Here is a 13,850-nt window from a genome sequence, read left to right on the forward strand (position 1 = left end):
TCACATATGACTCAAGAACATACTTCTAGGAAAATTGGAATAAACCAATGGCTGCAACTTCTACAAAAGTACCATGAGAGACATAGCAGGTCCAATCACATCGTAATTTATTTCCAAGAATACCATAAGACATTACAAGTCCAATAACTTCCAAATTTTAGCATCATAACAGAAAACAACATAGATAACCTTATCACAGCCCTAACAACATCAATAGGACTCAACAAGAACATCAGCTCCCCGAAGTACATGTCAATCACAGGTGAAGAGGTTGGGCACCTTATGAAAAATCAGTTGCAGAGACGATGCAGCGCCTGAACAGGGACATAATTGGGATTCTGTTTTTGCTTCACTGAAACAGGATTCTGTTTTTGCTCACATCCATACAAGCAAGGGATGCATAAAAGACAGCACTGAAGTCCTTGGAATATTAATCATCAGTGTGGAGCATAGATAATTAAATGCAGTCGATTCAATCTCATAGTACCACAACCAAAAGTACTTTTTTTTTCTTTTTGACGACCTTAGCTCAGAGAGGGTAAAAGACTTGCAGGTCTGCTACTAAATTCTACTTCTTACTGCCACACTAGATTTTTCCAGAGAAAACATGCTCTCTGCTTTCATTTACCCAACCAGACACGCCCTCTTTAAAAACAAGATACATAGAGTATGATACCTGAGACCTTAGAATATTACTTATCAGAGGTCTCAGGTTTTAAAAGGCAAAACACAAAAAGCCAAAATAAACCTTTTTATGTAACATGACTACAAGAACCAGACGTGGCCTTGCTTTACTACAGAAGTATATCCACTTGAAAAAAGTAAAAAAAACTCCGCTCTACTTGATGCCAAAGCATCACTCTGCCAGGAGAGTGATGCAGGAAAAACGTCTGCAGGACAAAAATTATGATTCTCCTCTTCTGCTTCTCTTCTTTCTAGGCCCCTTGGTCACAGCAACAGCAACAAAACGGAGCCTCCAGCAGTCTAAATTTCCAACTCTTCCAAAACCAACCACTATACAATATTTACATCATATTTGCTGTCCTTGCAGTTACATCTTGAAACTAAAAGTCTGATGAGCATATTCTACAAAAGAACATATTGTCTTGGATGACAGCTGCTACACCTGCGAAGTAACCAGACACACAGTTTAGTTAAACAATGCACAATTCAAGACGTAAGTTCCACCCAGTCCTGGGTGACAAAACATCTAATGCGAGGATTTTAGCTAACTGAAAGCCCCGGGATCGTCAGACAATCTTACGCTGACGTTGTACAAGCAAGGGTCATAGAAAAAATCTAACGAAACTTTGGTGTAGTGTCTTCCCCAACGGGATAAGAAAGGGGTACAAGACGTAATGCCAAAAGACGTGAAGCCAACGGAATAGAAACAGTGATAGAACCTTCCAAATTGGCCAGAGGACAAAGGGAATTAAAATTGGAGTTACCTCTCAAGAATATACTATAGATTCTCTGAAAAAAAAGAAGAAGAATATACTATAGACAGTTTCACCGGAAGCAATGACAAAATAAAGGACCTGAACATAAGTTATTACTACCCTGGCGATCTGACAAAATAAAGAGCCTGAGCATACACATTACTACCCTGGAGATAAGAAACCTCAGCCAAACATATGATCGGTCTCAAGAAGGAGCTCTATCAAATAACTGACCGTTTTATCCACGACATATCACATAATGAACCCTTTCTGAAGGCGTAACAGGAAGCACTGAACATGAAGCAACTCACCAAAGCCTCCTGAAGGTGCACTTAAGCGTCAGAAGTCTGTGGCTCGCCTTCATTGGCCATCACCGGAAGAAAGTCTCCATCTTCCATATCCTCCGTCATGAGCTTAGCCCGAGGCGAAATGGCATGCGGAAGGCGCTTCTGTGCAGCCGAGGGAGAAGTAGGCAGAATATGTAAAGGATTGGGGTCGGACGGAAGTAAATGCTGAGGGGAACTTGATGCCCGAGGGCTTCCAGCCTTGGAATGCTCCTCGCGCAGGCGAAGGGGTTGCGTACCGGCCAAGCGAGGGCTGGACGAGGACGCATGCAACTGGAGCGGCTGCAAATGCGAACGTATGGGGAGAGAATCGAGGTGAGGCGGGGTAATCTCGTTGGTTATGTTATTGGGAAGAAATCGGAACTGAGATGAGAAATCCGAGTGTGAAAACTCCGAGCCTGCAGGGCCAACGAGGCGAGGAACGCCAGACGGGTGCATATCCATGGCGATTGGCAGTGTAGAGCTCGTCGTCCAGCAGCGACCTCAAGCAGAAGCGATGCAGGCAAACAAGATGGAAAAGTAGGTTGCGGTTGCGATTCTTGACGCCAAGCTGCCACTGCTCGATCTTTCTGCGAGCGACGATGGTGGTTGACGTCGAGCAAGGGCTCCTGCAAAGTTCGACATATACGATGTCAAGCCCGCAGAAATCTTACAGCCGTATGCAGCCGTGTTCTGCAAAGGCGGAGCGAAATGCAACGACGGGAACCAAAAAGGCACTACTGCGAAGCAGGGAACGGGGAAGCTTACAGAAATGCAGTGGAGATCTCGCTATTTTGTACCGTGAGCAAGAATGGAGAGAAATGGGAGAAGCAAAGGACGTGAGAGGGAGGGCGAGGAAGGAGATAACATACCTTGAAGGCTATGGAGATGGAGATGGAGTTTGGCGATGGCGAGGAAGATCGACAGAAAAACGGCTGAAAAAGGAAGAAAGCTTTTGTTCAAGAAGAAGATGATGAAGAAGAAGAGGAAGATGATGAAAGCCCCCTCCCCAGTTCATTAATTAGCCTAATCCACACATTTCGTACTAATTAATCTTCCCTTAATCCGCCCCCCGCCCCCCCCCGATCTTCGTTTTGGATATGTACTCACCATGATCCTCCCTCCCTCCCTCCATCATGCCTCCCCCCCCTTCTCCTCTCCTTGCCTTCCTTACTTCGCTCCGCCCGCCCCCCCTTAGTTCCGCCTCACCATGTTCCATTGCTCCCTGGGTGCGTCTCATCTCACTGCACTGCTTGCACATCGCTGCTGCCGGAATCTGTATTATCCAATCTCTTTCTGAACCGATGCATAGCTCCACATACTCTTTGGGTAAATCTCATTTAAATGAAGTGCTTAAACATCATTGCGGGAGTTCGGATGAACCAGTCGGCTTTAAACCAATGCACACTTGGTCAATTCACTAAGTTTGTGTTGGTCAATTCACTAAGTTTGTGGCATTGTCCGATAGTGAGGGTAAGCATAATTCCAAGCAAGAAACTTTCAGAATACTGGAGTTGGAACTAACCTACCTAAATGAAGCACAAGTGCAACTAATACTAATAAGAGACACTATCTAGTTTCTTCTATAAGAGCTATACTCACATTGAGTGGATATACTAGAAGATTGTGTCGAGTTGTGTGCCTGAATTTTAAACAACACCAAAAAAAGTCACAATCAAGTAAATACCCTTCACATCATCTTCGCCTCTTGGTCTCCTTTGTTGTCCTTTATTTCTCAATCTTTTCTCATCTCTCCTTGCTACAATTTTTTAGAACACCATCCTTAAGAAGCACTTAGGAAGTTTCTAGTTTAATAAGATTCTTCTTGACAAAGAGCAAAGCCACATGATATATATATACATATATATATATATATATATACAGAGAGAGAGAGAGAGAGAGAGGTAGAAGTAGAAGTAGAATTTATTAACGTCCACGGGGGGCCAAAAATGACCCATGGGACCATCTCAATACAATGTAAAGAAAGTCTCCTCAAAAAGAGGGGTCAGGAATCTATGAGTTCCTGACGACATGTAAAAAGACGGGTGACAAAAGATCCCAACGCTGTCGGAGAGGCAGTGGAGAGAACTGATGTCAACTGAGGGGAGTCCTCTAGTATCTGCTGGTAGTCCTCCCTGATATGTGCATATCGAAGGCACTGTAAAGCTACATGTACCTCCATCTCAACCGACTGCAAGTCGCAGAGAGTACAAACTCTGGCGTGTCTGGGCTGATGCATCCAACCTTCTCTATAGCAAGCGTATGAGATATGGTGCGAAACCTGGCTATATTTCTGCAATAGAGAAGGGGAATAGGTGTGCTAATGTAGGGCTGAGCAGAGGCCTCCATGGACATGTATGTAGACCAACATGAAGGGTTTATGTTGTCTTGATAATACTCCAGCTTTGTCCTCTTTTCATTTGTCAACCAGTGGGTCTGCAAAGTGCTCAGAAGGGACATTTGAAATTCTTGCATGGTGACCTTTTCAGGCGGCATGGTCAAGTATACATCTACTTTCCATCGGCTGAACCATTTCCTTATATCTATTGCCCACCCTGTACAAATTATCTTACTTTTGTGATTCTTTTGAAGCTTTGTGCTGGCAGTCCATGCATGCTCTATAAGGTAGTCTATCTGGTGGCATTTGCTACACCTCTAGCAAATATTGCATAACTTTGATCAATGCATGAAATTCGATCGGCCTCCTACCTGTTTCCAATAGAAGCACTGAGTATGGGGGGGGGGGGGGAGAGAGAGAGAGAGAGAGAGGAATTGGGAGCCTCTAATATCATCTACATGGAACCTTTCACCTTAAGAAAAAGTATATTAAAATGAAGCTCCTGAGATGGCACCGAGACCTTAAAGGAAAGCTAAAAGTCTGGATGTTGTGAAAAGATGTGCTCATTATCATCTTTTGCCTCCCAAGGATTTATTCATCCTTAGAGCTTTTTCTAAATAATTCCTCTAGAATTCATCATTTTTACGACTTGTGTTTTGAGAGGAGCCTCATAAGAGGCTCTTAGTTTGATAAGGACCCTCATGGAACAAGGTGGCAAACCTTTATGGCCCTTCTTTATTGAAATTAGATGTAGTTTATGTAACCTTTAGGCAATGTGTTTTGGTGGTACTTTAATTTCTCTTATCTTTGGGTTTCTTTAAGTGTAGATAGTGTGTTGAATATGTAATATACTTCTCGTATAGCCGCGGAAGTCTCTTCGAAAGGGTGGTTCGAGGTAGGCCTCAGACATTCGTCCAGTTGTGAGCTTGAGGTTGAAGATATCAAGCCGGAGTGGAACGTCTCGCGAGGGGCAGTGCATATTTTTCTTCATCGGGAGGGTGCCGATGTTGGAAGAGTTGTAGCAGTTCCTGGTCTTCGAATGTGACATTCCCGCCTCAGCATATACTACAAGGTTCGTGGGTAAAGTTTTCTACTTGGTCTATTTTGTGTTCGAAGCTCTACGGAACGACACCCTTGGTAGATCCTTCTTGTTTGCAGGTGCCTTTGTTTTGGTCATTCCCAGGAGTGCCTCTTTCTCAATTGATGAGTTTTTGTATCATGATTGCCTGGTATGGGTTGATTTTCCAAATCTCCCACAATGGCTGGCTGAGTCCATTGAGAGGATTGCTATTTCACTTGGTAAGTTGCTGCGTATTTCACATTCAGCACGTTCGCTGGTGGGTCAGAAGAGAGCATGGATCCAGTGGGATAGGGCTCAACCGACTCTTGACTACATTGATATTGCCGTCCCAGGTGGATTATCCCTGGGACTGCAAGTCAAATTTGGTCCATTCCCGGACTAATGCTTTATACGCAAGCGGTTGGGTCACTTCACCGGGGAGTGTCTAGATAAACCAACGAACACAACCTTGGCACGAGGTGGGAATCATAAGATTCCTAAGTCATTGTGTCACTCGAAAAAGATGGATTCAAAGTCCGAGTGGCAAGCGTCTATGCGCCCCACACTCCGCTGGCGCGATCATGCTACAACACTCAATGGCAAGCATTGGATTGTGGGAGGGGACTAGAATTTCATGGAGGCCGAGCAAGATAGGACTCACCCATCTCAACCGTTGGCCGCTCAGGAGAAGGATGTGTTCTAAACAAAGGCTTGATTGACTGTCAAGAGCTGGACCCCGATGGTCTCGCAGGTTTCTCCTAGTCCAATCGTTAGAAGGGGTCTGACTTCAGGGCCGAAAGACTTTGATAGAATCTATGCTTCGAAAGAAGTACGTGGGCCTTTGAGTGGCAAAAACGTGATGGATACAGGGCTCTCTAACCATGCACCACTGTTTTGGTCCAAGAGAGCTTGAAGAGGCAAAGTGGGCCTGTGTTAAATGTAGGCAGCACTGGCTATCTGTCGGCGGAGACTGCCCTTCAAAGCAATTCTTCCATGATATAGAACGCAATAGGGGCGCGATTAAATCGACAAAGTCCAAGACCGTGAAGGTAACATCATTAATGAGTTTTGGCATGTTGCACATGTATACAAGGTCATTCCCAAAGCTCTAGCAATCATGATTAGAGAGGTCTAGACAGATATTGTTGACTTTGAGCAGTGTGGCTTCATGAAAGGAAGATATATTTTTTATAACATTCTGAATGTCATGTTGGCTTTGGATCATGCCTAGAATTTGAGACTAAGGATTATTCTCTTCGAGTTCAACCTTGATAAATCTTGTGATCGGGTAAGATGGGATTTCATCCTCAAGGTTCTCGAGAGGGTCGCTTCGGTAACTGCTTTTGCCACATGATATCATCCCTTTTTGGCAAAGCCTCTACCATACTTTGCCTTAATGGTGGCGTGGCCAGAGCTTATGACCTGAAGAGGTCCGTGAGACAAGGCTACCCCCTAGCCCTCCCTATTGTTTGCCATCTGCACGATCCCCCTCATATATCGGATCAAACAATCTACTGTAGCAGGATGGATCAAAGGTGTCGCTCTCCCCTCAGGAAATCATCTTACCACTCAACTATTCGCTGATGATATGATCTCATTCTTTGTTTAAGAAAAGGATAGTGTTGACAATCTAATGAATATTATTCAGAAGTTTTGTAGGGCCTCTGTTCAATGTGTAGTTGGGCCAAGACCTTCGCTATCCACTCAACAAATGACCTGCCTCCCTCATGGCTATCTGACTTACAGATCCAGGTGGTCAGGAGAGGCCAAGTTGTCAAAGACCTCGGAGCCTCGTTAGGGCTAGGCCTCACCATCAGTCAAAGGTTCGACTGGTTCCTCTCAAAATCAAAGCTAAGTTAAAAAGTTGGCACGGTGCTTAGTTGGGATGGAACGCCAACACTATAATAATTTAGCATGTCCTCTCGACTGGTACAACTTATGTTGCCTCTATTTGGAACTTCTCCAAGACTGCTGACTGCTTGGAGATTGAAAGGTTGCTCTGAGAGCCTTTTTGTGGGCTGAACTAGGTGGGCCAAGGAGAATGCACCACATCTCGTGGGAACTTCTTAAGATCCTGAAGCTTGAAGGCAGTTTAGGGCTTCCCGATATTAGGCTCTGCAATAGGGCCCTCATCTCAAAATGGCTACCCCGTCCCTCATCTCAAAATGGCTACCCCGTCTCTTCTTTGGCAATGCACCATGGATTGACCTAGTAAAGAACTTCATCAAAATTGGCAAAGGTAGAAGGGTGGGATCCTGGGATCGGCCATCATGGTATGATCGTCTTGTCTCAAGTTTCCCTTGCAGATCAGTGGGTCTGACATGGCAGCCGACCTAGTCGCCGCTTGGAAGGAACGCATTGGCCTACTGAAATGGAAAGGTCGCCCTGGCCTTAGAGGCGATGCTAGTTTGCATGAGAACATTTGGTGGAGCCTCGCCTTTCGCGATGACCCCTTCGGAACCCATGATGTGGCGGGGGCTCGTTCCTTATTCCATAAAGGCTTCAAAACATGGGCAAATATCTAAGATCACAGATTCGCTTCCTGGCTGACATTGGAACAGATAGAATCTACCAATAGGCTTTCCGACGGGGAGAAGGGCCTACTTAAGGCAGTCCTTGAACAGATCCCCAAAGGTTGGCCAACCAATACAATGCTGTCTTCCCACTAGAGTGAATATCAATGGATCCTCGCGAAGACCAGACTGAGAAAACTCTTTGCTTGGGTGGCATATCGACATATGGTTCAAGGTGTTTCGCTTGTTCCTGAGATGAACTGGAAATGGTCTCTTAGAAGAGGCGATGCTTGGTGGTGGCATCGAATCACAGCCATTTGGAAGAGGTGTGTGTCCAGGAAAGCACGCTTCCTCCTCTGGAAAGTCCTGCACCAATGGCTGCTTATATGATAGGCAAGCTTGCCAAACACCTCCCTGTTTACCCAGTTTGCCCCCTCTACAATAGTGCTATGGAATCGATGACTCATCTGCTATGGCACTGTGTCATTACCAAACAGGTTTGGTGATGAGTCAGAGGGGCAGTCCGTGCCTTGGGACTCATGCTCAAGTTCTACCTAGGATTTAGATGGAGACTGGTCCTCCTTGGGGAAGCCGCTAACCTCCTCTCATCATTGGCGGTCTATTGGCCCCACATTAGAGCTTGTGTCTTGGTTGCCACATGGGAGTTTAGGAACTCTCTGGTGTTCAGTTTCGAGGCAGCGTACGTGGACCATGAGACCGCAATTGCGGGTTTAGTTAAAGGAATTATAAGAGACCTTGGATGGACTTTGACTCATAGAGATCCGGTGGTAAGTCATCATCTCATTTTGCCAAGCTCTTTTGTGTGCACCTAGGGTGTGCTTTATGTTGGCTACAACGTAGGCTGAGGGTTGGGTCCCATTTTGATCAGCCATTTTTTGTATCTGGTCTTTTTAGGACCTGACAAGCCCCTTAACACCTTTTTTTTTTAATAAATAAATAAATCTTGTAGATTAATAAATTAATATATATATATGTATATGTATATGAGTGTGGAGTTAAGCTTGGATTGAGATTAGTTATGCATGAATAAGTTATTGATCTCTCCAATTGCATATGAAGTTCCTTTAGCTTTTTTGTCTTTTGGTATGTTGTTCCATATGTGGTCTAAGTGGCCCATACATTGTTGTTTTTGAAAATTGCAATTGGTAGTTAAAAATTTACAAGAACCTAAACTATAGAATTCTTGAATTTGTTGGGTATGTGATTCAAAATTTGTAGTTCTAGTTTCTTGTAAACAAACAAACAATACCTGATTGTATAAAATTTATAGCTCCTTTTATGCCTACTTCATATTTTGGCAAGGACCTTATATTTAAAGAGTGAGCAAGTATATTTTCCTTTATATATATTTTTCTTTCTTTCTTCAGTGACCAAGTATGTTTTCTTTTCTTTTTTTTTTTCTTTCTTTCTTCAAAAAAGTGCCAAATATATAAGCGGGTGGTCAGCAGCCTGGGGCAAAAGAAAGACCAATACAAAAATGGGCTTTATCCAAGGCACTATGCCCTAGGCCAATACTGCAAATAGCAAGGCGTTACCTTGGGGAAAGCCACATGGCCACTTCCACCAAGGTCTGATGAGTGAGAGAGTCCCTGGGTTTGACTACTGACCCTAGGTCATAAAGGTTTGACTGCACCATCACAATGATGGCCAACTCATGATGCCCTAGGGCTACTTGATGTTGGAATACCAACTGGTTCATACAATCCTAGATCACTAGGCAGGCAGCAGCTCTGATGAGCAACCATCCTACAACCAAAGTGGAACTAAGCTTAAACGTGTCCCCTAGAATGGGAGTTCTCCACCATTGGGTGCCCAAAAAACCATGCCCTTAGCATAGACTTACCGAGTGCCCCCTCGACTTTCCTCCAAATCTCTCTCACCCTGGGCACATGTCCTCTTTTTCCTCCGATTACAGGGCGTTCCTGTGGATTTATGCTGACGTCTACAGTCGGATGGAAGTCGGAAGGTCTAACGTTGCCTGCCTGTGCCTATCCGACTACACAGACAGGTAAGGGAATTCAACCAGTCGATAACCAATCAAAAGCTAGACAGACTCCCAACCTACACTATGAGGAGGCCTCCACCTATCTGCTCACAGTGCCTCCACCTATCCAGCCAACTCCGGCAGCCATGTGCCTGTAACTCCGATAGCATCGGATAGGCAACAAGTCTAACGGAATGCAATCTCCGTCAGACATGTGCCCAACCTATCTGGTGACTATGCAATTCCAAAAACAAATGCCAAACTACTTATGTCGCCTTCCCACATAGTGGGCATATTAGATTCATCGGAATTCTTTCGGCTAGCTGCCGCACACTGGCAACCATTGATTTATGATTTTCCATACTTCCCTGCTTTGCATGACTTCTAGATTTTGTACAATCTAGCTTTCCACCAAGCTGGGCCTTGACTGAAGGGCATTTCTTGTTGAGTTCAGGAACCAATGAGTTCTGACAATGGTGGCAATACACCGATCTTGTCGAGATTTTACAGAGGGTGGATTTTCCCAACCTCACCCTCCACCGAGGGGATGGAATGTGTACCTTGAATACTTGGCTCTCTAGACCTAGCAGGATCTCATTAATGTTGTGCCATCGTTGCTCGTGTTACACCGCCATCTCGCTGACAATAGCATTAAGTCCCCACATAAATACTGAGCCACATGCTAGAATTCAGTGACTGTGTTTCCATGTGCATCCTTCTGACTGATTGGAAGAAGGCCTTCGTTTGGCAGTCACCTAGGGCTAACTAGTCTGCCTACTTTTCACTCTGGCTCATATGGCTTCCTCTAACTCCCAATCCTGAATTGCCACTTTTGCTTCTATCGGAAGGGTTGCAAGGAATGCGTCTTTGGGGGAGTCAACTAGTGCCTTCTAATGTACCTTTCTTACTACCGCCAAGGACTCCCAATTACTTTTAAGGGCCATCCTATGAGAGTGATTTGCCTCCTTGGCTACTGTAAGGACCTTGCGAATTTTAGCATCCCAATTCTGGAAAGGGTTGTAGCCAGCTGTTCTGCCTTGACCCTATGCCTTTCAGATTGTAGAGCAGAATGAGCTAAACTTAAGCCACCTTTTGTCAAACTTGAATGGGATATCAGTTGACCTCCCGCCCTTGAGAGGAACATTGAACTACCAGCTGATGGGAACATGGTTCAAAAGATTGGTAATGGCTAAAGTTTCTCCCCTCAGGGAGGCCCTCATCCACCATCCTTCCCTTGATATGTAGAATCTATCCAAGCGGCCGGCCCAAAAAGCATCTCCTTTCCTATGGTTGTTCCACGTGAAGGCATCCATATTGGTTGGGTCCAATTCTACATCATCTATCATCCTTTGCTAAGACAATTCATCCCATGCATCCCATTATGGGTCAAGGGGCATGCTGCTTCTATGCAATCTATCCTCGGGACTCTCTATGAAATTCCTATCTCCACCCATAATCCATGCTCCCCCTCGAGTTCGGCATTTAGCTTTCTCCAACAATGATCTGTGTCAAGGGGGGCATTTAGAACATACACATAAACAATCCCAAAACTAAAACCCTCAACTATGGCCGAGGTAGCTAGGGAACCCCAAAATATTTGAATGCCTCCTTTGGACAATATACTTTTCAAACCATGGCTACCCATCCCTTCCCTCTATGTAGGGTATTTATTATGAACACTTCATAACCTGATCTATTACATGCAAACCAAAACCTTTCCTCACTGCCACACTTGACCTCTTGGAGCAAAACTATACAGGGCTTTAATTTCCTAAGCACAAAAAGGAATCCCTTTTGTTTTCATTTGTTGCAAGCCCCTCTAACATTCTAAAAATGATAGAGACTCCCGCCACCATACCCTTCCTCACCTCCCTCGACCCTATCTCACTGTGACAAGACTCGATTTGCATCCTTGAAAAAATTAAACCTTGTTCGAACCTTTAGTATCACAGCTAGTGGTTTTGGACTTTCCCAAACTCGTGCTATGTGTGCAAAAGCTTGAACAGTGCACTAAGAATTGCCTGACTGAAATCGCTAACATAGTGCTGGCCGTTAGCAAATAGTTGGGCTCACAGGATGAGCCCAAGTCCCCCTCAGTTGCACCGAGATACTAGCTCTTGAGACCCTCACATGGAATGCTAACTCAGGTAGGGTTGTGGATCCTTGTGTTTTTTTTTTGTTCTTTTATAATTTGCCATCTTGATGTATATTAAATTTTAACCTTTCCATTTCATTTTGGGCATCCTTTGTATGGTGAAGTATTCATTTTGAAGGGACTCTAGCAAATACAAATTCTCAATATTGTTTACACATGAATTAGCAGCGTTTGCACATCCATGTGCACTTATACCTTTAGGTGAGAAAACTAGTTCGCTCATAGTGAGCCCTTGTGCCCTATGAATTGTTCTTATAGCAGCTAATTGTATAGCAAATTGTTCACGTGTGAGAATGCTTGTTTTTTAACGTCCTTTTGCACTTCCTTTGTAATTTGAAAAATTGGAGTCCAAAATTTTCAAATATTTCTGGAAAATGCATTAATATTTTGTTTCTTGTGTTCATTCCTATATCTTTATGTGGGAAGTTTATCTACAAAATATCTTTTTTGTTGTATGTTGGCATTGTCATTAAATTCAATCAACTCCATTGACTAAGCCTTGTTTGGTTTATGTTTCTTGAGCGTAGCTCATTTAACATTCCTTCTTTTCATTGTTTTCTTTTGTGATTTGCAAGATATTGCCATTATGCTTGTTCATTTGTAAATTCATGTGCCTTATTTGTATGGCCTTATGATGTTTCATGTAAATAGTTATTGTTCATGTAATCTATTTCGTTTTCTATTTGGTTTTGTCTATGAGTGCATTTTCTAAATAAGTTAATGCTTTTATGGAGTTATTTTGTTTTGTCTCATTGTAGTTTAATAATTCATAGCATTTTGTTTTCGCTAGCCAGTATGTGTTAACCATGCACTCCAATGTGTCCTCCATTTATTTGATCACCCATGAGTCCCTCATAGGTTTTTCTTGGTAAAACAAGTTATCACATAAACATAAGCAAAATATTCAAAGTGATTTCTTTTCAATGAATGCATACATAATTATGTGAAGTTCAAAGTTCTTGTTTGCAAATAAGGCCATATTATAAATAACCAATAGTTGAACTTGCTCATACATGAAGCTCAAAGTGTCCAATTTCTCTCTGGCTAAGGATGTGACATTTTTGCTTTTATTGGTAAGTGCAATGCTGAATGTATTACCATACCATTTATGTTGTATGAGGCCTTTCCTAGGTATGCAAGCACTAGAATATAATCCAAGGTCATTGTTTGAAGTGAATAACTTATTTGATTATAACATCTTACTAATCCTTGAACAACAAGTTCCCCCTATTCTTGCTCCACTAGATAGGAATAGCTATAGTTTTTGGAAAGGTTGAATTATTTTGTGCAATCATCAAATATTTCCCTTTGTTCTTTACAGTGGGATAGTATTTCTGTAAACATTCTTCATTAGGTAGAAGTATATGTCTTTTAGTAGAAATTATGAATTATTGATTTTCTTTTTTTCTTTTTTTGTGAGAGAATCAAAATTTTATTAACACAAAGAGAACATACATATATATAAAAGTGCAGCCTCCTGGATTAGGTAGGCAGATAGCTAATATGGTCTACTATGAAAATTGCTTATGAGGCTGTCTAAAAAGTAGAGTCTTTTTAGCATAGTATCTCAGAGTTAGACATATGATCTTGACAACCTCATCATAAAGAGACATTAGTCCCTATGCCTTGTTGAAGACCATTTTGTTGCAAAACTTCCAAATACATTGGATAATCAGAGCATGCATCAATTTCTTGTGTTTGTTTTGTCTTTTGGTATGTTGCTCCCTATGTGGTCTAAGTGGCCACGACATCTTATTATTGTTTCTGAAAATCGTAAAAGTTTTTGTTGTTTTTGTTTTTTAGACATGTCGATGTTAACCCTCCTAAGCCCTTTGGATCAAGCTCAAAACAATCAACTCAACTCACATCCAAGCATTAATCTTCCCCAGGTGAGATCTATCATCACTATGCTCAATTATATTCTAGTCACCTTCAAACATCCATCGATTGCCACAAGCCTTGGAGTTCAACTCCCTCCAACACTCCCATGCTCAAGAGAGGAATTAGGAGCATACAT

General features: G+C 43.0%; 1 protein-coding gene across 1 annotated transcript; it reads right to left on the reverse strand.

Moving 5' to 3' along the window:
- Window positions 1–976: 976 nt before the first annotated feature.
- On the reverse strand, window positions 977–2,740 carry LOC147884266 (uncharacterized). Its single transcript, XM_087398091.1, has 3 exons — window positions 2,635–2,740; window positions 1,751–2,391; window positions 977–1,126 (listed from the first exon to the last, which is right to left on the reverse strand). The coding sequence occupies exon 2, from the start codon at window positions 2,225–2,227 to the stop codon at window positions 1,772–1,774; it is 456 nt and encodes a 151-aa protein (XP_087254217.1). The 5' UTR covers window positions 2,228–2,391; window positions 2,635–2,740; the 3' UTR covers window positions 977–1,126; window positions 1,751–1,771.
- Between the last annotated feature and the right edge of the window lie 11,110 nt (window positions 2,741–13,850).

The sequence above is a fragment of the Dipteris shenzhenensis genome, chromosome 27, assembly GCF_047967505.1.
Source record: "Dipteris shenzhenensis isolate YYH24624 ecotype China chromosome 27, Dip_SZ_1.0, whole genome shotgun sequence".
Classification (NCBI taxonomy): Eukaryota; Viridiplantae; Streptophyta; class Polypodiopsida; order Gleicheniales; family Dipteridaceae; genus Dipteris; species Dipteris shenzhenensis.

What these genes read in the sequence shown, in the direction of transcription:
- LOC147884266 (XM_087398091.1), bottom strand. Translation starts at nt 2,227, where the DNA reads ATGGATATGCACCCGTCTGGCGTTCCTCGCCTCGTTGGCCCTGCAGGC.